Here is a 27,776-nt window from a genome sequence, read left to right on the forward strand (position 1 = left end):
CGATCACCGACCTCCCGCATAATTACCGACCACACCCCCACCCCACCGTGATCATCGAACCCTCGGATGATCATCGACCACTCGGGCGATCACCGACTCCCCCCGCCGCGATCAGATACCCCCGATTACCAACCACCCCTCGCGATCACAGACCCCCCCCCCCCCCATGATCACCAAACCCCCGAGATCACCAAACCACCCCCGCGATCATGGAACCCCCTCCCCTGGCGATCACCAAACCCCCCCACGATCACCGACTCAGCCCCCCCAGCGATCACCGTCCCCCCCAACGATGACCAAACCTCCCCCCACGATGACCAACCCCCCCGCGATGACCAAACTCCCCAGGCGATCACTGAAACCCCCCCCGGCGATCACCGAAACCCACCCCCCCACCCCGGCGATCACCGAACCGACGCCGCCCCCGGCGATCAACGACCTCCCCATAGCGATCACTGACCCCCACGCCGATCACCGATCCCCCCCCCCCACGGCAATCACCGACCCCCCGGCAATCACCGATTCCGCCCCCCCGGCGATCACCGACCCCCCATCTTTGCCCAGATCTTTCTCCGACCCCCCCAAGATCACCCACAGATCATCTAAACCACGCTATACCCACCCACCCCCCTCACGATCTCTACTCTGAGCAGCAGGAAACCTAGGTGCTATGGGTTTAAGCCTCTTCTGTAGCGTTCACCACCAACAGGGAGCCAAGTCTGTCAATCAGGTTGGCTTCCGGGCGGGGAACCTGTTAAAAAAAACACGCACGCTGTGGAGTTAAAACTTCACCGCGTTCGGTTCCAACCACATCTCTCCCCTGCTTAGAAATCCCACCCCAATACATATTGGGGCCTTTGTATCCCTTTGTTGCTTTTTATAGCTCTCCCAGTCCAGAAGGCAGAGGGGTAAATGGAAAAAATCAGAGTGGAAGGCAAGGAGAAAGTAAGATTGCCTACCTTGCAGGGCCTTCATCATTCCTCAAAAATAGAATTTCTCATACACCATTGGAACTTGTTTAGTCCTGAGTGGCACTGGGGAATTGCATGTTTTTTCATGACCTCATTAGGAGCACATCCTGTGCCACCTGCTCCCATGTTATATAAAGGCTCAGAAACTGCAAGTTAGCCGTGGTTTTTTTTTTACCTATAGTAATCTAAAAATGACTTCCTTTAAAATACACCAACCATAAAACAAATATTAATGATCCAAAAGGGCCTGATGGGACAAATTGTGGTGCATGTGGGATGCTATAATTTGAGGAATGACAAGGCATATAATCTTACTTTCTTCATCATTCAGGCCCCTTCATACACCATAGGAACTATAGCAAAGCAGTATAAATTTAGGATCAAGAGATGATCTAACCCATGCTGTTAATACAGTCTGCTGAAAAATTAGTCCTGGGTTTTGGCCAAATTTAAACAGTAATGTCTGGTAAGCATATGAGGGGTGCAATGTAGCTGCCTTACAGACACTGTCAATGGAAACCTGACTAGGAAAATGGGCCACGAAATTTGGCACCTTAGCGCTGGCATTTAAAGCCGATGCCAGCAAAAAAAATGCCGGCCGCCTCGCTTCTGGCCACTCCTGGCATGGGCCGCGACGGTCACCATTTTGGGCAGGTCAGTAGCGTGGCCGTTGCCTGCGTGTGGCGGTAGAATTCAAATGAGGCACATTGTGACATCAATCAGCATGCAACACTGACTTGACGCACGACCTGCCATTTTGGATGTCGCTGCTCCATTCAACGCCCTCTCCTAAACACGAACAGCTGAACGTGCATTCAGCTGCATGAGTGACCCCCACCCCCAGGAGCATGCATGTGGCTTTGCCAGGATAGCGGGCTTCCCCATGGTGCAGGGCGCCATCGATTGCACACACGTGGCTTTGCGGACACCGCATATCAATCCTAAGATGTACCGCAACCGCAAAGCCTACTGCTCTTTTAATGTTCAGTTGGTGTGCGACCACACCCAGCACATCATGATGGAGAATGCCCGGTACCCTGGCAGCAGCCATGATGCCTTCATTCTGCGCCAGTCCGCTGTGCCAGCAATCTTCGAGCCACCATATCGAACCCGAGGGTGGCTGCTCGGAGACAAGGTCTATCTGCTCTACACCTGACTGATGACTCCCCTCCGCAACTCCACCACTCGTGGCCAGCAGTCATATAATGAGGGCCATGCTGTCATGAGGAACATCATCGAGCAGACCATCAGGGTGCTGAAATAACATTTCCGCTGCCTTGACCACTCGGGAGGAGCCTTCCAGTACACGCCAGAGCGGGTGTCCCATTTCGTGGTGGCCTGCTGCAGGCTCCATAACTTGGCCATCATGAGGGCGCAGCCCTTGCCACCATGGGTTCCGTGACCACCTCAGGAGGAGGAGGAAGAGAGGAGGAAGCAGGCACCAAATCCCCATTCCGGACGGGCTGTCCGTGAGCGCCTCAACAGACTCCGGTTCCAATGAATGAAACCCCAGATCCCCATTGCTCAACAATTCTCCATCTTGACAATAAGGCGCTTCCACAACAAAGCACCTCCCCTATAAGAAGTGCAGAGAGCCTTTCATTCTGCAGACAAACTTTAATTGGACAGCAGACTGCACGCGATATTGGTTCTTCTGTTGCGCGCTGAGCACTACTTTCAATGGGCGCAGCAGATTGCACATCGCAATCCCCGCGGTTGTTTTCGGGCCTAATCCAATTCCACCCGCTATCTGTGGAATTAATAGAATTGCCCTTAACTGGACATCTGGGAACATAATTGGTAAGAATGAAAATTCACCACATTTGTTATAAATTGCTTTGTCACGTAGTTAACTGAAATCTTCTATGACAGAAGAGTAGGGCTTCCATCTGTTGCTATGAAAGCCATTGACCCCGTCACTAATCCTGGGACAGATGGCCCGTACTAGTAGAGATATAACAGATGCATTAGCTCTGCAGGGGTGACAGAAAATTGGAGCAGGATGGGAGGAGATTAAGGCCCTCATCAGGCAGAAGATTAGAATTTTAAAAAATCTTATTTTCCCGCTGGGAACCCAGGGCCTCCATTAGAAGGTAATTGATCCCTGTGCCTTAACTCCTCACCTTCTTTAAGGCATTCTGAAGGCCCATAATGGAAGCCATGCCTCTGGGCCTAGAAGGGCTGAGCTGGCAGGAATTGACGTGGCACCCTGGGAACTCTAGACACACACCCAAACTGTTGCTGCGACATGGGGGGGGTGTGGGTAAAAGTAGCACCCGCCTCCACCACTACCACCCACCCCTCCCGATCAAGATTTGAAACACATGGCAAATGGGTTGGAGAACTGGATTCCATCCTAAGTTTTGCCCCGCCCCTCCCCCTCCATGGACAAACTACCAATTTCAGCCCTCCCTGACCAATCAATTTTGCATCAAAGCATTCCTTGCACATCCACACAGTGAAATATACAAGTCTCATCCGATTGAAGGAGAGACAGATAAAGAGGTTACAGCAAACTCCCGAATCAAATGAAACTGTGAGACTACCTGGGAAGAAGGTTTGGGTGAGTCATTAGAACTAGTTTATCGGTATGCTAAATCAAATAAGGTTGATCTACAACTAAAACTGCAGCTCACCATTTCTGCAGGCTGACACTAACACACTCCTTAGAATAGATCTGAATAGCAATTGATCCCAGTCCACCAGTGTCTTTTAATTATAGTTTAATACGATAGATAATTTCTTACTATTCTCAGTCTTTGTGCAATGTACTCTTTGTTCACTTTCTTTTCTTTGATCACTCACCAATTTTCCCAGATTAGTTACAAAACTAGTGAACTATAGCAAAGAGTAACTGACATCCGCTGAGTTCAAAAGCAAGGAAGTAGCAGAAAGAGAAACTGATAAAAAAAATAATTCCTAACCATTTTATTGATCTAAAACCTGTAGTTTGCTCTCACGAAACTGATAAAATCTCCAGGGCCTGGCTGTAGATGTTGAATAATTGCAATGCTAAAAGCTTCATAAACAAGGGGGAAAGACTAGGCTATCACACAGATTCTGGGCCTTTAGATAGCACAGGGGCAGAGCGGGGGTTAAATTGTGTCAGTCCCAATATCATGAAAGAAAACACAGGCAATTCACCAGAAACAATCAAGATGGGACAGGTTTCCATGGAGTTTGAAAGACATTTGAATACAGAAGAAAGACAGTTACAGGAAGAGACAGACACCATTTTTAAAAACTTTTATAAGTAACACCACAAAAGTATTTTATATTAACCACCTGGAAGGGATAACTGTCCACAAATAATATCACAGAATGGAAGCAACAGGAGGTAGATTTATTAACTCAGAAATCGTCACTTCAATTATCTATGTAAATTCATCTCCATTTTATTGTTGGAGTTGGCTATTCCTGTCAATCAGTTTTTTAAATCACTTTTTGTGGGTGTTACCGGCAACGCCAGCATTAATTGCCCATCCCTAGTTGCCCTTGAGAAGGTGGTGGTGAGCCGCCTTCTTGAACCGCTGCAGTCTGTGTGGTGAAGGTACTCCCACAGTGCTGTTAGGTAGGGAGTTCCAGGATTTTGACCCAGCGATGATGAAGGATTGGCGATCTACTTCTAAGTCAGGAAGGTGTGTGACTTGGAGGGGAACTTGGAAGTGGTGGTGTTCCCAAGCACCTGCTGCCCTTGTCCTTCTAGGTGGTGGTGGTCGTGGGTTTGGAAGGTACTGCTGAAAAAGCCTTGGTGAGTTGCTGCAGTGCATCCTGTAGATAGGATACATTGCAGCCATGGTACGCCGGTGGTGAATGTTTAAGCCAGTGGATGGGGTGCCAATCAATGGGCTGTTTTGTCCTGGATGGTGTCGAGCTTTTTGAGTGTTGTTACAGCTGCACCCATCCAGGGCAAGTGGAGAATTCCACGACAATAGCGGCATCAGTACTAAATATTTGTTTTAAACTATTGATAAAGGCAAGAAAGGGAAAAAGTATATTTATCGTAATTCCTTGCAACAATTTCATTTTTAATGGCTGTTGATGGCAACGCATCCTCATTCTATAATTAGTTTTCTCTTCATTCCTAATCAGCTGAGTGGGCAGACAAGTGACCTCTACGCCACAGCACAGAGCATTTGTGCTATAATTTGATTCATCTCTCCCGCAACTGACAGTCACACAAATCACACAGAAATAAAGGATGCTGTAAAATAAAACTCCTGTGCTGTTCAATGCTTCAGCTGTCAGTATATAGTTGTGGGCTCTGGTCACGAGGTAGCTCAGTAAAGCAAGTTTCTTAAGTCGCTCTTTCCAATTCCAACACCATCTTGTATATTTAAAAAACCTTATATTCCTCGACTGACCACGGACAATGTCATGGGCAATTTACTAGTATATTATAAAAGAAGCCCTACAATGTATACAAATATGTTACTTCCAGAACACAACTGATGAAGGGTCCCAGACCTGAAACGTTGGGCTGAATTTTCCTTAAGCTGTCAGGAAGGAGGCGGGACTACAACTTTCGGGTTTTAGTCCCGCTTCCATCGACGTCCGGCCAATCAACGCGATTTTCCCTTGATTGACCTTGTTGAGCCTGCCCAGCGGGCTCAGCAGGCCAATTAAGGGCCACCCGGCAACAGGTGGCGTCACAGACTGAAATTTCATCTGTCAAACACTGACAGTCTGACTTCTAACCTGAGTCCTTCTACGCAGACTCAGTTAGAACTGTCACCGGCACTGAAAGCTGAAGGCCGTCACTTTTGACAGATCGCAGCCGTTCAGCTTTAAGTGCCGGCTGAGTGATGGGCTCCCGACGGCTACAGGAAGAAAGGCTGTTAAGGTAAGTACAGGTAAGTAAAAGTTCTTTACACGCTTTAGACACACCAAACACACTTACCTTTACACTCATGCACCCATCACTCACCTGAACACCGACATCGCGACCCCTCCAAGTCCTTCAACCCGACGGCCTGCCTGCTCTAACCTGGTGTGGTTTGGAGGGGTTAATTGGCACTAATCCCTTCCCGCCTCGGGTCGGCGGGTCCCAGTGCGGGGCAGGTACCCCCCTCCCTTGAAACTTACATGGAGGCGGGTTTTGGGCAGGATGGTGTCGGGACCCCCGAATTCGGGATTTTTGACCCCCGCACGCCTGAAAGCCCACCTCACAGCCCAATGAAAATCTGGCCTGTTAACTCTGTTTCTCTTTGCACGGATGCTGCCTGGTCTGCGGAGTGCTTCCAGCATTTTCTGTTGTTCCACGGATATGCTTTTAGCCCATAGCACTGGGATGTCCCTCTCAATAAGTTGAATTATTTAAGACTAGATCCAACATGGATACATTTTAAATTTATGACTATACTATCAAACCTTTTGTGCCCTGTAGTTATATAAATTTTCCCCAAGTTACTCTCATTTTATTTCCCCCCAAGTTATCCAAATTTTAAAGGCACAGACTCTTAGGCCTAGAAATTCAGCTGTTTGCGCCAGCCGCTAGCGCCTTAGGAGGAGAAGTGGGGCGCTAAGCGGCTAGCGCCCGGGCACGGCGCGATCTGCGCCTCTCGCGAAATTCAGTTAAGATTTAGCGGCGGCGCAAAACCTTTGCGCGCGCTCAGCTGCACGCGCAGATCCTGAAGTCATTTCATGGTGCAACGCTCTTTGTGCGCCCCGAACCGGAAATTCAGTGGCGCCGGCCTATTGTGCACCTAGCGCCCCCCCGCGACTGGTAGAGGGGAACGGTTCCCAGTCGCTGCGGGGCGCTAATTAAAGGGGACTCCTCCTGCAGTATAAATGGCAGCCATTTTGCTCCACTCCTTCTTTGTGAGAGATGGATATTTGGAGAGAGACAAAGGTAGAGAGTTTTCTGGTTGGGCTCAACACTCGCACAGGTACTTGTGGCTTCAGGCCAGAGCTTTGCACTTGTATTTAACTTTCAGTGTCATAGCATTGATTGGAAACATATAATGGGGGCTGCAATGGGTGGAAACATTGGCTTGCTGCATTGCATTCAAAGGGCTCAGAGACGCCGTGAGAGAGTGCCAGTCATGGCCAGACGGAGAAGGGCCAACAGGCGTCGGCAAAGGAGGCCTTACCCACCCAGGGTATACTGCCAGCAGTTCTCATATCTGAACATGTCTGAGGAGCAGTGTGTTCGGAGGCTGCGATTCAGAAGGGAGGTGGTCACTGAGATCTGCCACCTGCTTCGCAGAGATCTGCAGCTACAGCTCAGGAGCAGGACGCCTCTGTCAGTGGCAGTGAAGGTGACGGTGGCTCTCAACTTCTATGCCACTGGCTCCTTCCAATCCGCTACTGGGGACATTTCCAACATCTCCCAGTTCGCGGTACATTGCTGCATCCGCCAGGTGACCAATGCCCTTTTCAGAAGGAGATGTCAGTTCATCTCCTTCCCCATGACCGTGGACAAGCAGCAAGAGCGTGCAATGGGCTTTGCAGCATTAGCGGGCTTCCCCATGGTGAAGGGCGCCATTGACTGCACGCATGTGGCTTTGCGGGCACCTCTAGAGAATGCCGAGGATTACCGCAACCGGAAGGGCTACCATTCACTCAACGTGCAGTTGGTGTGTGACCACAGGCAGCTCATCCTAGCTGTCAATGCCCGCTTCCCAGGCAGCAGCCATGATGCCTTCATCCTGCGCCAGACTTCTGTGGCAGGCATGTTCGAGGCCCAGCCTCACCCACGAGGATGGCTTCTCGGGGACAAAGGCTATCCTTTGTGCACCTGGCTGATGACCCCGCTCCGTGCGCCCAGCACCCCTGCTGAAGAGCGATACAATGACAGCCATCAAGCAACCAGGAACATCATTGAGCAAACAATCGGCGTGCTGAAGCAACGGTTCCGCTGTCTGGATCGTTCCGGGGGAGCCCTACAGTACTCGCCTGAGCGAGTCTCCCATTTCGTTGTCGTGTGCCGCATGCTGCACAACCTGGCTATCCGCAGGACTCAGCCACTGCCAGCAGACATTGGAGGACCACCAGAGGAGGAGGAGGAGCACCAGCACGGGAGGGAGGCAGAAAGTGCAAGGGCCGCCCGTCGGCGGCTTATTGCAACTCGGTTCTTGGCTCCCTCTCAGGGAATGGCTTGTGCCAATGACAGAAGATGAATGTAGCCGCTGCACAAGCCCTCAGCCGATCAAGGCAACCATGACTTCCAAAAGCAAACATGGACAGTGCGATTTATGAATTTTTTTTTTACTGTGAGACCTCTGTGCCCTTCCCACATGACAAACTAATGGAGAGAAACCCCCCCAAAAAACACAAATACACCAGTCTCGGCCTTTATATATAAAACAGCACATTTGGCCACACCTTCTACTTTTTCCCCTGCGAGGGTGATCCGTCTCGCTTCCGTGACTGGCCCCTACCCGCCCTGCAGCAGCTCCTCAATGGGACCACAGTGGCTGCAGCAAGACTGGGGGAAGGCTGCTGAGGGTCAGATGGTGAGACGGCAGATGCCCTTGGGGGTCGGCCTGGACCAGCTCTGGGCCTGGAGGGGCCGGCTGCTGACTGCTCCAACTCTGCTTGGACGGCAGCAGTCTGTCCTACGGTTGGTGGCAGCTGCAGTGGAGGAGTGACAGTGTTGGCTGCAGGAATGCTGCCAACCTGACAGAGCACAGGCACTCCCTGGTCGGCTGATACACTGGCACTCGCACGGGCCAGCACTGCAGCATGCGCAGCAATCTGCTGAAGCACAGACTGCTGGGCTACTGCGGCGCGGCGAGTGCCCCGGCGACGCCTGGTCGATCCAGCGAGGGTGGCAGCAGTTAGTGCCCGTGTGGCCCTGGTCTGTGTCTGCATGACACCAGCCAGTGAATGCACGGCACAACTGAGCACTTGGCTAGAAGCCGCCCGTGATGCGGCGAAGTCCTGCTGACTCCTAGCCTGTGCTGCCGCGAAGTCCTGCAGACTCCTGGCCTGTGCTGCACTGAATTGCTGCAGACTCCTGGCCTGTGCTGCCCCGAATTCCTGCACACTCCTTGCCAGTGACTCTATGGAGTCAGGCATCCTTGCCACTGCAGCCATGAGCTCAGTGTGTCTGCGCTCAGCCTGGGCGCCCATTTCAGCTAGGAGCCGCACCTCCTCTGCGCTCACTGTAGCAGGACTGGAGGCCGCACTCGCCCTCCGGGGAGAAGGCCGCCGAGCTTCCCCACCCCTCCCGCGTTGCTGCAGCCCGCTGGGCCCCGGAGCTTCACTTTCCTCCGACCCTTCCCCCCTGCTCCCCTCCAGGGAAGATGTGTCACCATCATGGCCATGGGCTGCCTCGGCTGAGGGTGTCCCTGATGGGCCGGCTTCCTCTTCCTCCTCCTCTATGTCTGACTCCGACACAGTGCCAGCTTGAGGGGCCTCCTCCTCACCTGGCGATTCACCATCTGAAAGCAGGGAGGCACAAGAGTTGCTTTAGAGTGCGGTCAGGGCAGCAGCGAGGGAGCCATGAGTGCTGCTATGCACTGCATTGGTTCGATAGTGGCAAAGGATGCTGGTGTGAGGTGCAAGTGGAAAGAGAGAGGTCAAAAAGGTGATGACCTTACCATTGGTGCCCAGAACAGGGTCGGCATCTCCAGTGGCGACGGGGCCAATCAGCCGGCCTGCCATGATCCGCTCCACTCACTGCTCTAGGTCGCTGAGCTGTTTCAGGTCAGGACGGCCTCCCCCAGTCTGTCGCTGCTGTCTTCTGTTATGCGCCAGCTTGCCCTGCAAGAGAAAGGACGGCCTCTAAGTGCAGTGTGAAGCACTAATCTTGCCTGCACTGCCTCCCATGGTGGAATAGCCCTGACAGTGTCAAGCCCTGATCTTGCCTGCACTGCCTCCCATGGTGGAATAGCCCCAACAGTGTGAAGCCCTGATCTTGCCTGCACTGCCTCCCATGGTGGAATAGCCCTGACAGTGTCAAGCCCTGATCTTGCCTGCACTGCCTCCCATGGTGGAATTGCCCTGACAGTGTCAAGCCCTGATCTTGCCTGCACTGCCTCCCATGGTGGAATAGCCCTGACAGTGTGAAGCCCTGATCTTGCCTGCACTGCCTCCCATGGTGGAATAGCCTGACAGTGTGAAGCCCTGATCTTGCCTGCACTGCCTCCCATGGTGGAATAGCCCTGACAGTGTGAAGCCCTGATCTTGCCTGCACTGCCTCCCATGGTCGAATAGCCCTGACAGTGTATAAAGTCCTGAATGTGCAAGTGCTTTTCATGACAGTCCCATAGCTGCTGGATGAGGTCTGGGCATTAGGGCTTTCAGGTCCCTTTGGCCATAAAGTGAGGTGCACATGCAGGGATGAGGAGGATACTGGAAAGGGTACTCACCCTGACAACCCAAGTGAGGTCGTTGAATTTTTTCCGGCATTGGGTTGCAGTCATAAGAACATAAGAAATAGGAGCAGGAGTAGGACAATCGGCCCCTCGAGCCTGCTCCGCCATTTAATAAGATCATGGCTGATCTGATCCTAACCGCCAATCTACTATCACAGAACCATCTCCTGAATCTAAAAGAATTAGACACACGAAATAGGAACAGGATCAGGCTACACTGCCCCTGGGCCCGCTCCGCTACCCACAGGGCCATGTCCGCTCCGAACCTAGACTCATGTCCAAATTCCTGCCCGCTCCCCGTAACCATTAATTCCCTTTACTTCTAGGAAACTGTCTATTTCTATTTTAAATTTATGTAATGATGTAGCTTCTACAGCTTTTTGGGGCAGCATATTCCATGGACCTACCACCCTGAGTGAAGTAGTTCCTCCTCATCTCAGTTTTGAAAGAGCAGCCCCTTATTCTAAGACTATGCCCCCTAGTTCTAGTTTCACCCATCATCGGGAACATCCTCCCCGCATCCACCCGATCCAACCCCTTCACAATCTTATATGTTTCAATAAGATCGCCTCTCATTCTTCTGAACTCCAATGAGTAGAGTCCCAATCTACTCAACCTCTCCTCATATGTCCATCCCCTCATCCCCGGGATTAACCGAGTGAACCTTCTTTGTACTGACTCGAGAGCAAGTATGTCTTTTCTTAAGTATGGACACCAAAACTGTATGCAGTATTCCAGGTGCGGTCTCACCAATACCTTGTACAACTGAAGCAATACCTCCCTATTTTTATATTCTATCCCCCGAGCAATGAAAGCCAACATTCCATTGGCCTTCTTAATCACTTGCTGCACCTGCATACTAACCTTTTGAGTTTCGTGCACCAGGACCCCCAGATCCCTTTGTACTTCAGTACTTTCCAGTTTCTTGCCATTAAGATAATACCATTAAGATAATAGCTTGCTCTACGATTTTTCCTGCCAAAGTCCATAACCTCACATTTTCCAGTATTGTATTCCATCTGCCAAATCTCTGCCCACTTACTTAGCCTGTCTATGTCCCTTTGCAGGTTTTTTATGTCCTCCTCACTCACTACTTTCCCTCCCATCTTAGTATCATCTGCAAACTTTGATATGTTACACTCGGTCCCCTCCTCAAAATCGTTAATATAGATTGTAAAGAGTTGGGGACCCAGCACCGACCCCTGCGGAACACCACTAGTTACTGATTGCCATTCTGAGAATAAACCATTTATCCCAACTCTCTGCCTTCTGTTAGATAGCCAATCCTCTATCCATGCCAGAATATTACCCCCAATCCCGTGATTTTTTATCTTAAGCAATAATCTTTTGTGTGGCACCTTGTCAAATGCTTTTTGGAAGTCTAAATACACTACGTCCACTGGTTCCCCTTTATCCACCCTATATGTTACTTCCTCAAAGAACTCCAGCAAATTTGTCAAACATGACTTCCCCTTCATAAAACCATGCTGACTTTGTCCTATTAAATGATGATTATCCAAATGTCCTGTTACTGTCTCCTTAATAATGGACTCCAAAATTTTACCTACCACAGATGTTAGGCTAACCGGTCTATAGTTTCCAGCCTTCTGTCTACTGCCCTTTTTAAATAAGGGTGTTACATTAGCAGTTTTCCAGTCTGCCGGGACCTTTGCTGAGTCCAGGGAGTTTTGGAAAATTATTACCAATGCATCCACAATCCCTACCGCCACTTCCCTCAAGACCCTAGGATGTAAGCCATCAGGTCTAGGTGATTTATCTGCCTTGAGTCCCATTATTTTACCGAGTACCACTTCCTTAGTGATTTTGATCATGTTTAGCTCCTCCCCCCCTATAGCCCCCTGTTTGTCCAGTGTTGGGATATTCTTAGTGTCTTCTACTGTAAAGACTGATACAAAATATTCATTCAGTGTTTTTGCCATCTCCATATTTCCCACCATTAATTTCCCGGTCTCATCCTCTAAGGGACCAACATGTACTTTAGCCACCCTTTTTCTTTTTACATAACTATAAAACTCTTACTATCTGTTTTTATATTTTTTGCTAATTTACTTTCATAATCTATCTTCCCTTAATCAATCTTTTTGTTATTTTTTGCTGTCTTTTAAAGTTTTCCCAATCCTCTATCCTCCCACTAGATTTGGCTACCTTATATGCCCTTGTTTTTAGTCGAATACTATCCTTAATTTCTTTACTTAGCCACGGATGGCTGTCTTTTCTTTTACACCCTTTTCTTCTCGGTGGAATATATTTTTTTTGGAAGTTGTAAAATAACTCCTTAAATGTACACCACTGATCATGTATCGTCTTACCCTTTAATCTATTTTCCCAATCCACTCTACTCAATTCTGCTCTCATACCTTCATAGTCTCCTTTATTCAAGCTTAGCACGCTTGTTTGAGATCCAACCTTCTCACCCTCTAATTGAATATGGAATTCAACCATGTTATGGTCACTCATTCCAAGGGGATCCTTTACTAGGACATTTTTAATTAATCCTGTCTCGTTACACAGGACCAGATCTAAGGTTGCTTGCCCCCTGGTCGGTTCAGTTACATACTGCTCAAGAAACCCATCCCTAATACACTCAATTAACTCATCCTCAAGGCAGCCCTGCCCAATTTGATTTGTCCAATTAATATGATAGTTAAAATCCCCCATAATTATAGATGTTCCCTTATTACAAGCCTCAACTATTTCCTGATTGATACTCCGTCCAACAGAGTTGCAACTGTTCGGAGGCCTATAGACTACGGCCACTAGTGTTTTTTTCCCCTTATTATTCCTTACCTCCACCCAAACTGTTTCATTATCCTGATCTTTTGACCCAATATCATTTCTCTGTATTGCAGTGATTCCTTCCTTTATTAACATAGCCACCCCACCTCCCCTTCCTTCCTGCCTGTCCTTCCTGATCGTTAAATAACCTGATATGTTTAATTCCCAGGCATTGTCACCCTGCAGCCATGTTTCTGTAATGGCCACAAGATCATACCCATATGTAGTTATTTGTGCCATTAACTCGTCTATTTTGTTACGAATGCTACGTGCATTCAGATAGAGAACTTTCAAATAAGTTTTGTGACATTTAGTTCCTGCTTTTGCCCTTTTTATTACTTTACCTTTTACTCCATACCTTCTGCCCCTTCCTGACACGCTCTGGTTTTTAATTTCCCCACTGCTACCTAAGTCTATGACCTTCTCTGTTGTCATTTTTATTATTTGCTCTCTAGGAACCTCCCCCCCCCACTAGTTAGTTTAAAGCCCTCTCTACAGCCCTAGTTATATGATCCGCCAGGACTCTAGTCCCAGCACTGGCCAAGTGAAGCCCGTCCCAACGGAACAGCTCCCTCCTGCCCCAGTACTGGTGCCAGTGTCCCAGGAAGCAAAACCCATTTCTCCCACACCAGTCTTTGAGCCACGCATTTAACTCTCTTATTTTATTTGTCCTAGCCAAATTCGCTCGTGGCTCAGGTAATAATCCAGAGATTATTACCTTTGAGGTTCTGTTTTTTAATTTGACCCCTAGCTGTTCATACTCCTTTAACAGAACCGGCTTCCTAGTCCTATCTACGTCGTTTGTACCAACATGGACCACGACAACTGGATCCACCCCCTCCCACTGCAAGTTTCTTTCCAGCCCAGAGGAGATGTCCTTAACCCTGGCACCGGGTAGGCAACACAGCCTTCGGGACTCTCGCTCTCGGCTGCAGAGAACTCTATCTATCCCCCTAATAATACTATCCCCTACCACTACAACAATTCTAGTTACTCCCCCCTCTTGAATGGCCCCCCGTTCCACGGTGCTGTGGCCAGGTTGCTCATCCTCCCTGCAGTCCCTGCTCCCGTCCCCACAGGGAGTAAGAGTCTCGAACCTGCTGGACAAGAGCAAGGGCTGCGGCTCCTCCAGCTCTACCTCCTGGATCCCCGTACCTGCCTCAATCGTAGTCACACCGTCCTGTCCCTGACCATGGGCTACATCTGAATTAATTAACTTCATAGGTGTGACCACCTCCTGATACACAGAGTCCAGGTACTTCTCCCCCTCCCTGATGTGTCGCAGTGTCTGAAGCTCAGACTCCAGCTCATCAACACGGAGCTGGAGTTCCTGTAGCAGCAGACACTTGTCACAGACGTAATCACCGTGAGCCTCAATGGGGTTCACCGGCTCCCACATCTCGCAACAGTAACACATCACCTGCTCCATTCTATGTAATTAATTAAATTTTGTTGGACGTGACCCTGTTTGCCACCTCCCTCCAGGCTTTCCGATATTCGGCGGGCAGCGGCCTCCTGTCACCCTCAGGGAAGAGGACATGGCGCCTGCGCTCCACTGCGCCAACCAGCACCCTCAGGTCACCCTCGTCGAAGCACTGCGCTCTCTCCCTGGCCTTCTCCATTCTCCTGGGCGTGGAGCAGTTCCAGCAGCAGTGTTCAGGCCTTGCTTTAGGGCTGCAGTGTGCAGGGCGTGGCAGACAAACAATTCCACCCTCCCCATTTAAGAGCTGACCGGCGCCTGACTGTCTGCCCTCAATGAGCAACTCGCCGCACCTGCGCTGCACCCGCCCTCGGTGTTAGCGCCCCGGATCGCCGGCTTAGTGCCTAATGAGAGTCGTGCATCGCCTGCTTTAGCGCAGCAGCAACCTCTTGGGGCGTTGCAACTGAACATCGGCGAAGGTGGCGCTAAGTTGCGCCGGGTGCAAAATTTAGTGAACGCCCGACTGTAGTGCCCCAAGCGTGGCTATACTGAATTTCTAGGCCTTAGAAAATAATTCATAGAATAACTAGCACATATGAACAACCAGCAAAGTGACTTAACTTTTCCAAGGCTATATTTGCTAGGTCTTCACCGTAGTATTTTAAATCCATGCTGAAAAACACTCAATACTAGTGAATAAGAGTCCAAGGTACAGACACAATTTGGGAGAAACCAACATAAATATGGAGGTACAACAGGAACAGCACAGCAATTCACTTGCCCAATCTACAAACTGGACATTAACAATGCTCCTAGGTGTGTTAAAGAAATTTGCTGAACAATTTCAAGTGTGATATTAACCTCTCCAGTATTGCAAACAAAAAAACTAAGAATTTTCTGATGTTTTTCATTTCCGGGCTTTATTTTTTATAATACTAGTAAATTGCCTGTGGCATTGCCGATGGTCAGTTGATGAACATAAGTATTAAAAAAAAAAATACAAGATGGCAATGGAATTGAAGAGAGACCTCAGGAACTTGTTTCACTGAGCTACCTCATGATTGCAGCCGGCAACAACATCCTTACAGTTGACATAGCAAAATTGAAAGGAAATATTGACATCGATACCTACAATGGTAAATGCTGGCACAAAAGTTTGACCAAAAAATGTGACAAAAGGAAATATGGTTTGTGACAGGAAGTTTGCTTGCTATGCAAGATTGTTACTGTACTAACACTAGTTGATCTCCCGTGGCATTGCACATGGGAAATCAAGACCAAGTGTCGTCTTTAGATGAAGCAGAGTTAGGGGGTGGGGCATAATTGGTCCAGGCTGTGCATACCTAACTCATTCCCCCATTTTAAAGTCATATATTATGTCTTTACTTTTATATAATATTTTGACTGTCAGAGGTGCAATCTTTTAGATGAGACATCAAACCAAGGCCCTGTCCATCTGTTGAGGTGGATGTAAAAGATCGCATGGCACTATTCAAAGAAGAGCAGGGAGTCCTCCCAGTGTCCTGACCAACATTTATTCCTCAATTGACATCTCCAAAAGCAGATTAACCAGTCATTTATCGCATTGCTATTTCTAGAGCCCTACTTTATGCAAACTGACTGCTGCACTTGCCTACTAAATAACAATGACTACACTTGAAAAGCAATTCCTTGCCTGCGAAGTGCTTTGTGACCTCCTGAGGATGAAAAGGGTGCTATATAAAAGCAAGTTCTTTCTTTCTTTAAAGCGTGGACATAGGAACTTATAATGGAAAAAGTTGCTAGGAAGTGCGCACAGACGCCAGGTTTTCAGTATATTACTAGCCGATCTCCCATGGCACTGCACACAAGGAATAAAGTATTCAGGTGAAGCAGGTTTAGAGGCCAAGGCATAATTGGACCTGTAATTACACCCTCCCCTATGGGAGGAGCATGTAATCAACTGTATGACAAGTTTACATTAGCAGTTTCCATTACAAACACGGACATAGGAATTTATAATGAAACTAAGTGCAGATGTAAGATCTTTAATATATTAATAGATAGATATCTAAATAGAAATAGATAAGTATCCACTATAAGAACATGAGAAATAGGAGCAGGAATAGGCCGTATGGCCCCTCGAGCCACCTCTGCCATTCAATAAGATCATGGCTCAACTTCTACATCAACTCCACCTGCTCGCCCGATCCCCATATCCTTTAGGAACATAGGAACAGGAGTAGGCCATTCAGCCCCTCTTCCCTGTTCCGCCATTCAATGATATTGTAGGAGTCTACGTACTCCTAGCAAAAAATACTGAACTCGGAGAGGTTCAACAGAAAAGGTTTAATTGTTGAGGCTGCATGCTGAACACAAAATGGAGTCAGAGACTACACAAAGTACAACCGTCTTTCCTCAGTGCACAGCTTCGACTCCTCCTCCCCCGCTCTGGGCTTAACTATGTTGCAGATCGAGTTTCTTAAAGGTGTGATCCTTCTTAAAGGCATGACACCTGATTTATAGTCTACGGACCGGAAAGCGGATTGTGTCCGTTCTGTGATCGGTACGCCACAATATCATGGCTGATCTGCGATCTAACTCCATATCCTTGATTCCCTTAGTGCCAAAAAATCTATCGATTTTAGTCTTGAATATAGTCAACAACTGAGCATCCATAAGCCTCTGGGTAGAGAATTCCAAAGATTCACAACCCTCTGAGCGAAGAACTTTCTCCTCTTCTCAGAATAAGGGGTCGATCATTTAGGACTGAGACTGTGACCCCTGGTTCTAGGCTCTCCAGCCAGGGGAAATAGCCTCTCAGCATCTACCCTGTCAAGTCCTGTAAGAATTTTATACGTTCCAATATATACTGTATATATACTATATACAATGACAACACAAATAAATGAAATGCTACATAGAATAAGCTGCCAATACTTCAAAGTTTAAGAGACTTTTCATGCTCTGACATAATTTTACTTATTGAAATGTAAACACAACTGGTAGTGCTACTCTGCAATGTTTTTGGATTAAAATAAAGTTCTGTGGAACAAGCGGTATTCTGGAATGAACGTATCTGTATGCAAATGACAGGAAGCAACATTGCAGTTTCCCCTCTTTTCTTTCCTGTTATCAGTGAATGATAACTTGCCTGTTTGGAACCTCTCCAGTATTCCAAAGACAATTTAGCCTTCCTGCCTTAGCGTCATCTAAACACACAAAAAGCCCATCAGTATCTAAGTTTATTTGCAATCTTTGCAATTCCTAAGAGACCTGCAATGTCCGTATGAAAAATTAACAGATTCACTCTGTTTTAGTCATCTTAAGTAATAAGTCTAACTAAAAATATGCAGTCTCCTTGGCAACAAATTGTATTTAATTTGCAAATCTGCATTTCTTTTGGTTTGTGAAGTAATAAATTTAGCTATAATTAAATCTTTTTGCTTTCAGAGCTCAAATTCCTGAGATCTTAGTCACACATTTGTACAGACATTGGTTAGGCTGCAGGAGTATTGCACGCAGTTTTGAACACCCATTATAGGAAGGATATTAGAACCAGGGAAAGGGTACAGTGAAGACTCACTAAAATTATGCCAGGAATAAAAAGTTAAAGTTATGAAAAAGGGTTTTGGAAAATTGGGCCCTTTTACTGCAGAACAGAGAAGATTAAGGGAAACTCTAATAGAGGTTCTGAGAGGGTAAGTAGTGAAAGTTTGTTTCCACAGGTGGATGAATTGGTGACAATGAGGCACAGGCTCAGGGTTATCTCTAGATGAATGCAGGGGAATTCAGAAGAATCTTTTCTCACAGAGAACAAGCAATGCTGTACCGCAAGTGACTACTGAAGCAGTGACTATAAAACTGTCTAAAAAGGAATTGGATAAGTATTTCAAAATAAAGAGCATAAGTGGATATGGGGAAATGGAATTAGAACAAATAGCTCCAATTGAAGAGAAAGCACCGATTTAGGTGCGATGGGCTGAATTGCTCCTTCTGTGCTACTTGCTTTGATTCTGTGACTGCATACTACACTAATAATATTCATACATTAAATGTTGGATTACCTGCGGAATGGCGTAATCCATCTTCCAAGTTCAAGATTGCAGTACGAGCTGTTCTGCACACAGCACACATAAAGCTCAACTGTGTGATCCCAATGAGCACAAGTTTCATCTCTTGTTCCAGGGCATGACAATGAAGCATCAAGTTCTAGATGGTTAAATGAAGATAGGTCTATGGAAAAAACAGAAAGAATGCTTCAATATCACTTGTCAACATCACCCATTTTATATTTGAATTTCAACTTGTTGGTCTTCTCACTGATGTTAGTGGTTTCAATGCATCAAAAATATCTCTGGTGAGAAGCAAGCATAAAAATGTAAACTACATCAACGGAGGAAAATGATTTTGCCAATTACAAATGAAGTAAATGAATACAAAAAGTCATTAAAGTAAGATTTTAGCAAGCACAAGCTTATAAGCTGAACAATTTAAAGACTGTTCCTTGCCACAAGGCAAAATGCAGGGAATGGTTTTGAAATGTCTTGATATACTCTATGCCAGTATACAAAGAAAGATTCACAGCTCTTACGCAACTGCATATTTGAAGAAAAATCTTTCTTCCTTTCATTGCATACTATTGTCCCTACATATGAACTCAATTTAAAAATACTCTCATCACCCTGTCCCCTCTTCCCACCCAACCAGTCAGGGAAAAAATGGGGGAGGAATTAGACCCTGTTGCACCAAAAAGCAGTCTCCTGGGCTTCAAGGGCGCCTGAACTGCATGTGACCCCAAATTGAGTTGGATGGTTTCCCAGTCAATCCTGACGGCCACCTAAAACAGATGTTAGGCACCATACATATGCAACTGAGGGGCTGCTTTAAGAGCATTTCTGCTCCATCCGGCTTTTCAGCACTTCTGAGGATTTCTGCTTGCCTGCGATCCCCGTCCTGGCTGTTGTACTTCCTTACCCACCCCCGCCCCCACCGACACCAGGACTCACCTGAGGGCCGCTGCTGGTAAGAATAGCGGCCCAAGTTGATCGCCTTGAAATGGGAAACTTTATAAGTATTGAAATGAGGCTCAATGCCCAATTTAGGGCAAGCTTTGGGCCTCCCAGTTCAGGCATACACAGTTGTTGAAAATGGGCCATAACCAATTTCTATCCCAATGAGTTATGTCACAATCTGGCAGAAAAAATAATTGGCTTTTTTGTTGGTTTTTTTCTGATAAAAAAGTGGTACACTAAAGGTTCGACTAAAAAAAAAATCACACCAAGTATGCACGATGGACATAGACTGATTCTTTGTATTTCTTATTACTAACATATTTTCTTCTGCAGCTCCTATATATCACCAAACAGTGATCCATCAAAAGCAAACTATGCCTAATATATGTATTTATATGATGAGTGTCATCTTTCTTAAACAGTATTCGGCAGCTGTACAGTTCCAGGCAGATGGTTTTCCATTTGTAGCATCTCGAACAACGCTTTCCTCATCTACAAAGAAAATAATTTATCCCTCTATTATAATTTATCCCTCTATTATAATATTCCTACAAACCAGATCATAATTATACAGCTTGTTTTTCCTCAGGACAATTAATGGGTTTCAAGTGAGCTATTAACCTCCATAACATTTTTGTGAAAACAGCTAGTTCACATCCGACGTTAAATTCAAAATTAACATTCTGCAAAAACACACAGTGCAAAACACCATTAGTAGAAACATACAAGCCATCAGCAAAATGTATAATTTTAAAAAAAATCACCAACTACTGCCTCTTCCTGCAGCGGTCCTATGCTACAATTCCGTGCCTCTACAAACTTTCTACAAAATAACCATTCTATGTCTTATACTATCAATTTTCCTTCAGTCTACAATGCCACTGCAACCTTTCAAAAGTGGCTATTAGCCTTCTGCTTGCTCCTCTTTCTTCCTTCTCTTTTCTGCTTTTGTACAATATTCCCTTCATATTGCTCATTCTTCAACAGTGCTACTCATTGCTAAAAACTCAGGGACCACAAAACAAACTGGATGGGTGGGGGTGGAATTTGTGGCAGGATCTAGTTAAGCTGAGACTCCACCCCTTTTTTGCCACTGTTAGAAATTCTGGTGGAGGGGGTTGCGCGCAATCCAATATAAAACAAAGAGCATCATAGCATCCTTGTACAAGACCTTGGTTAAGCCTTATCTAGAATACTGCGACCAGTTCTGGTCCCCTCACATGGTGAGAGATGTAGTAGCCCTGGAAAAGATTCAGATGAAGGCCACTAGATTAATACCTAGTTTAAAATCCCTTTGTGATCATGTTAGGCTCAGGGAGCTATGTCTTTTGACTCTACAAAAGCGTTGACTTGAGGTAGACTTCATTGATGCATTTAAAATAATAAAAGGACTAGACTATGTGCATGTGATTACTTGAATTAGATAAGTTATGGAGAATGAGGGACAGTGTATATGTTACATTAGTATAGAATTAGGTTAGATATTTGGAGAATTTTTTTTCACAGCGCGTCATTGACCTTTGGAATAAGTTGCCGGCACAGGGAGTCAGTGCAGATTTGCTGCAAACGTTCAAAAGGGAGCAAGAAGAGTTCCTGGAGGAGGCTGATATCGTTGTGTATAAATGTAAGCGGGATGCTGGGATCATGAACCTTGTCTTCATGGTTATCTTCCGGAACTCATTTTTAATCACTTTTGGTGGTAGGAGAGGAATTTCTCAGAATTCTTATTCTCTTGATTTGGCCGAGCGTTGTTTTTTAAAAAAGAAGTTCTGCGTTTCTGCCTTTCCTGGTAGATTATATGGTTGCTGGTGAGTAGGGAGCATTGGGGGTTGTGTTGACTAGTTGCAACATGGCCAAATGGGACAGACTCGACAGACCAACTGCTTTTACTCTATACATTTTAAAAATATGTTTGTATAAACTCCGCCACAAACTCCGTTCCTGAGCCACCAAATTCATCCCTCTCCCTGGCAACTGTCTGAGGCTGAACCAGACTGTTTGCAACCTTGGTGTCGTATTTGACCCCGAGATGAGCTTTCGACCACATATCCTCGCCATCACGGAGACCAGCTATTTTCACCTCTGTAACATCACCCAACTCCGCCCCGCCTCAGCTCATCTGCTGCTGAAACCCTCATCCATGCCTTTGTTACCTCTAGACTTGACTATTCCAACGCACCCCTGGCCAGCCTCCCACGTTCTACCCTCTATAAACTCGAGGTCATCCAAAACGCTGCTGCTTGAGTCCTAACTCGGACCAAGTCCCGCTCACCCATCACCCCGGGGGGGGGGCAGTTATCTCATCAACTTTGTAAATGGCTCAGGTACGGGTCTGCAATAGGCAACTGTCCTGACCCTAGGTCCTGACACTGGTCGCCCATTTGGGAAGAAGTTCTATTCTGCCACCAAAAGGCCCAGCGCACAATTTCTGGGCCCGAGTGGGAACATTGAATGGTAATGCCACTGTTCTTCAGCCACACTGAATTATTTTTTGAATTTGACTGGGAAACAACTGATTTTTCTATCATAAATCATTTTATTAACAAACTTGATAAAAGATAAATATACAAAATCCCATATAGAAATGTTTGATACAAGATTTATGCCGTAACACATGCTATTAACTTATTAATTACTTCACTCCTCGTGAGCTATTTCAGCTAGCTTGTGATTACAAATCTTTCCATACTTCTTTCTATATATCATCATAATCTTACTAACTGAAAGGAGAAGAATTGTCTGGGGGAGTACATTGTCCATTGAAAGCGCATCAAAATATTTTTTTAAAAAGGTCAAACTTCTTACTCAAAAGGGGACCCGCCATATTGGGTCTTTGTCCCTCCTGTGAAATCATTGATAAGGCAAAGCCAGCGCATCCTATAGTGGCTCAATTCATTTTAATGAGCTGTCACGTTGGAGGAGCCAGGAGCTGATCTGCAGAAACCCGAAAGCAGGAAATGCTATGTACGCAGCATTTTGGTTTGGGCAACTAGATTCTAAAATCTGCTGTCGCAAATAGTCAAGTTAAGACCTACTCTTGTCAGAAAAGTTATTCTGAAGTGATTTACTGGATGCTGTCTACTCATTATTAATTTTAAGGGAATATGAGAATTTCACATTTTACTCAAAGTATATTATACTAACGTTCATACCATCCACATTCATTAAAATGACCCTTAAAATTGATCATTTTAGTCAAAGAAGCGCAATGAAATCAACGGTATAATTGTCTGTCCCAGGGGACTACATGGCTGCTGGGGGGGGCAGGGGAGCAGGAGGTGTCGAGTCATGATGCTACAGCGATCATGGTGTGTGGGGCGGGCTTAATGGAGCAGCTGGTCTTTTCCTGCCCGTCAATTTCGTATGTTCGTATTGTGTGTGCATTCTAATTATGAGCAGGATTTTTCAAGGAATTACTAAAAAAAAACTTGCATTTATACTGCCTAATTATGGGTAGTGTTTCATCAGGTTTTTATGGGATGTGGGCATCGCTGACAAGGCCAACATTTATTGCCCATCCCTAATTGCCCTTGAGAAGGTGGTGGTGAGCCACCTTCTTGAACTGCTGCAGTCCTTGTGTTGAAGGTACTCCCACAGTGCTGTTAGGTTGTTCCAGGATTTTGATCCAGCGACGATGAAGGGTCGGCGATATACTTCTAAGTCAGGATGGTGTGTGACTTGGAGGGGAACTTGGAGGTGGCGGTGTTCCCATGCGCCTGCTACCCTTGTCCTTCTAGGTGGAAGAGGTCGCGGGTTTGGGAGGTGCTGCCGAAGAAGCCTTGGCGAGTTGTTGCAGTGCATCTTGTAGATGGTACACACTGCAGCCACGGTACGTCGGTGGTGGAGGGAGTGAATGTTTAAGGTGGTAGATGGGGTGCCAATCAAGCGGGCTGCTTTGTCCTGGATGGTGTCAAACTTGTTGAGCGTTGTTGGAGCTGCACTCATCCAGGCAAGTGGAGAGTATTCCATCACACTCCTTACCTGTGCCTTGTAGATGGTAGAAAGGCTTTGGGGAGTCAGGAGATGAGACACTCGCCACAGAATACCTAGCCTCTGACCTGTTCTTGTTGCCACAGTATTTATGTGGCTGGTCCAGTTAAGTTTCTGGTCAATGGTGACCCCCAGGATGTTGATGGTGGGGGATTCGGCAATGGTAATGCCATTGAATGTCAAGGGGCAGTGGTTAGACTCTCGCTTGTTGGAGATAGTCATTGCTTGGCACTTCTGTGGCGCGATTGTTACCTGCCACTTATCAGCCCAAGCCTGAATGTTGTCCAGGTCTTGTTGCGTGCGGGCATGGACTGCTTCATTATCTGAGGAGTTGTGAGTGGAACTGAACATTGTGCAGCCATCAGCGAACATCCCCATTTATGACCTTGATTCAATGTGGTCTGTTCCACCAGAAGTGATGTCAGATGGCAGAGGCACCCAGCCAAATGTGTGCAGAAATATTCAAATAAGACAATAATGATGGAATGACATCATGCATCATATTTTCCATCATAATGACTTTAGCAACAAAGAAAACAAGGCACATCATTAGTTTACTGAGGTCCAGAGTTGCTATGGCCAATAGAAGGCATTTAACAAATTAAAGTCAATCCCAGTAAGTACAATCAATTGCAGAACAACCAATGCACTCTTCCTTACCAGTAGATTTTGCCAAGTGCATCACATGCTGCACTCCTCCTCCTGCTCAGGTAGCAGCAGATCCCTGTAAGCTGCTGCAGGAGTATGAGGCCTGCAACAGCAGTGGTTCTCCATCCGACCCATGGCGGACTCCCCAGTGCCGACATTAACAGCAGTAGGAGTTCACTAAAAGAATCCAAATTAGGCTGACATTGGGAAATGTGCTGGGATCAGCAGCAAAGCATAAGAACATAAGAACATGGAGCAGGAGTAGGCCCTTCGAGCCTGCTCTGCCATTCAATAAGATCATGGCTGACCTTCTACCTCAACACCACTTTCCCGCCCTATCTGCATATCCTTTGATTCCCTTAGTATCCAAAAATCTATCGATCTCTGTCTTGAATAGACTCAACGACTGAGCCTCCACAGCCCTCTGGTGTAGAGAAAGCAGTTGGGCGGACAGTCACAAAGCCCATCCTGCTGAGTTAACACCAGTAATACTGGCACTGAAGATAATCCAGCTCCATCAATCTACTATTCACTATGTCTTGCTATTCCTGGAGGTGTACAAAGTTTACTTTTTTTTTTTTTTTTTAAGTTCTAGATGCAACACCTAATGTAAGAGTAGTGCCTTCTAGGTAGCTTAATTCAGCCTGAGTTGTTACCTTTAGTAATTCCAGTTAATAGCTTAAGTGGCAGTAAGCCAAATATAAACTATTAATTTAAGAATAACCTCTACAGCAAATACCAATACTGTTGAGGACATAAAGTGACGTAATTTGGGGCTGAATGCGCTAAGAGGTAAGTCAGGAAGCTGCCACTAGCAAATAACACAACAATGTCCAATTAGCCATATTACTAATGACAGGCTTTATATTTTATAATAGAGGGTTAAATGTCAGTATTACTCAAATGAACATTACTCATAGACCAATTTTGCTGCTGTATAATGTTGTTACTGTCTATAAAGCCATTTTGAGTTTTAATTACACCCTTCACCTTGCTAAGTAGCAGTATAATGATCTGAATGAAAACTGTAATTTCTCTGAAAACTATATCTCCTTAAATAATGGAGAGAAAACAAAGTATTCAGTTAAATTTTGTTCTAAATCTCTTACACGTAATCTTATATCCACACCCTCCAGTTCTTGATCACTTAACTACTGCGAACACTCTGCTTCTAGCTACCCTCTTCCATTCTTGCATAATTTTAAACACTTCTATTATATTGCCCCATGATCAGCATTGTTCTAACATAAAAAGACCCAATTTTTCCAAATCTTTCTTCGTATTTTTATTTCCTCTTACTAGGACCTGGAGCGCAGAATTTTAATGGTTGACCTGGATGAAGTTACAGCAGACAATCAGGTAACCCCACAGAAACTTACTCCCAAATACCCTTATTTATAACACCTAGGATCCTATTTTTTTATTTTATTTATTTATTTATTTTTTTAACAGCTTTATCAATTGGTCTTCTCACTTTTAAAGATACTACTAAAAGTCAGTTGAAAGTAAAACATTACAACTGATGCTATAATGGACTCTACTGCACTTAATTTCCTGAGGGAAAGTTGTACATAGTTTCTTTGCTTTTCTTTGAAAGCAGATAATTGACACATCATTAACTACTTTTGCTGGGAAACTACGCCACATATGCACTCCTCTGCTGCAGATAATTTTTCTAATTTCTAGTTTTACTTGAGGCAGGGTAAATTTTGAGCCTGTATCCTCTAATTTCACACACCAAGTTAAATGGCTTGCTTTCATTTCCATTACCTATGCTTCTCAGCATTTTGAAAATCTGACTGTTATTCCTATATTTAAAAAGGAAGGTAGAACAAGTCCAGGGAACTATAGATCAGTTAGCTTAACGGTGGTAGGAAAGATAATGGAATTTTTACTCAAAGATGAAATAGAAAAACATCTAGAACCCAACAACAACAATAACTTGTATTTATAAAGCACCTTTAATGTCCCAAAGTGCTTCACAGGAGTATTATAAGACAAAAAATTTGACAATGAAAATATAAGAATAGTCAGCATGGATTTCAAATGGGTAGGTCATGCTTTACCAACCTTATTGAATTCTTTGAAGTAGTAACAGAAAGAGTAGACAAGGGTAATGTAGTAGATGTAATATATTTGGATTTTCAAAAGGCCTTCAATAAGGTACAGCATAGTAGACTCATGACTAAGGTCAGAGCATGTGGAGTCGAGACAAGAAGCAGAATGGATAACAAACTGGCTATAAAACAGAAAACAGAGAGTAGAGGTTAAGGGCAGCCCCTCAGACTGGCAAAAGATGGGAAGTGGTGTTCCATAGGGATCTGTGCTGGGACCACTGTTGTTCACAATTTACATTAACGACTTGGACTCAGAAGTACAATTTCTCAATTTGTGGACAACACCAATTGGGAAGAATAAGGAGGCCACATACTCCTTGAATAATAAGACTCTAAATGGGTAGAAGAGCAAAGGATCTAGGGGTACAGATACACAAATCACTAAAAGTAGCGACACAGGTTAATTAAGGCCATAGAAAAAGCTAACAAATCACTGGGGTTCATTTCTAGAGGGACAGAATTGAAAAGCAGGGAAGCCATTTTAGACTTGTATAGAACCCTGGTTAGACCACCCTATATTATAAAAAGGATAGAGAGGCATTGGAGAAGGTGCAAAAAAGATTCACAAGGATGATAGCAGAACTGAGAGGCTATAAGTATCAAGAGCTATTATACAGACTGGGGCTCTTTTCTCTAGGAAAGAGAAGGCTGAGGGGTGACCTGATGGAGGGCTCTAAGATAATGAAACTTTTTTTTTATACATTCATGGGATGTGAGCATCGCTGGTAAGGCCAGCATTTATTGCCCATCCCTAATTGCCCTTGAGAAGATGGTGGTGAGCCGCCATCTTGAACCGCTGAGTCCATGTGGTGAAGATATTCCCACAGTGCTGGAGGGAATTCCAGGATTTTGACCCAGCGATGATGAAGGAACAGCGATATATTTCCAAGTAAGGATGGTGTGTGACTTGGAGGGGAACATGGAGGTGGTGGTGTTCCCATGCACCTACTGCCCTTGTCCTTCTAGGTGGTAGAGGTTTGGGAGATGCTGTCAAAGATGCTTTGGCGAGTTGCTGCAGTGCATCTTGAAGATGGTACACACTGCAGGCACGGTACGCCGGTGGTGGAGGGAGTGAATGTTTAAAGTGGTGGATGAGGTGCCAATCAAGCGAGCTACTTTGTCTTGGATGGTGTTGACCTTCTTGAGTGTTGTTGGAGCTGCACTCATCCAGGCAAGTGGAGAGTATTCCATCACACTTCTTACTTGTGCCTTGTAGGAGGTGAGTCACTCGCTGCAGAATACCCAGCCTCTGACCTGCTCTTGTAGCTACAGGATTTGTGTGGCTGGTCTAGTTAAGATGTTGATGGTGGGGTATTCGACGATGGTAATGCCATTGAATGTCATGGGGAGGTAGTTAGACTCTCTATGGTTGGAGATTGTGTGGCACGAATGTTAATTGCCACTTATCAGCCCAAACCTGAATGTTGTCCAGGTCTTGTTGCATGCGGGCATGGATTGCTTCATTATCTGAGGAGTTGCAAATAGAACTGAACACTGTAATCATCAGCAAACAGTCC

At 45.9% G+C, this 27,776-nt stretch overlaps 1 protein-coding gene across 3 annotated transcripts in view; it reads right to left on the minus strand.

Annotated features, from left to right (window-relative positions):
* Window positions 1-27,776, minus strand: part of ngly2 (N-glycanase 2) — a 334,241-nt gene that overhangs the window by 148,699 nt on the left and 157,766 nt on the right. For all 3 annotated transcript variants that reach the window (XM_085988341.1, XM_085988340.1, XM_085988339.1), the window contains exon 7: window positions 18,557-18,725. In XM_085988341.1, the coding sequence (XP_085844467.1) occupies window positions 18,557-18,725 (169 nt within the window). The remainder of the gene's footprint in view (window positions 1-18,556; window positions 18,726-27,776) is intronic.

Source organism: Somniosus microcephalus, chromosome 5, assembly GCF_052327205.1.
Source record: "Somniosus microcephalus isolate GS21.2 chromosome 5, FLI_Smic_1.0, whole genome shotgun sequence".
NCBI lineage: Eukaryota > Metazoa > Chordata > Chondrichthyes > Squaliformes > Somniosidae > Somniosus > Somniosus microcephalus.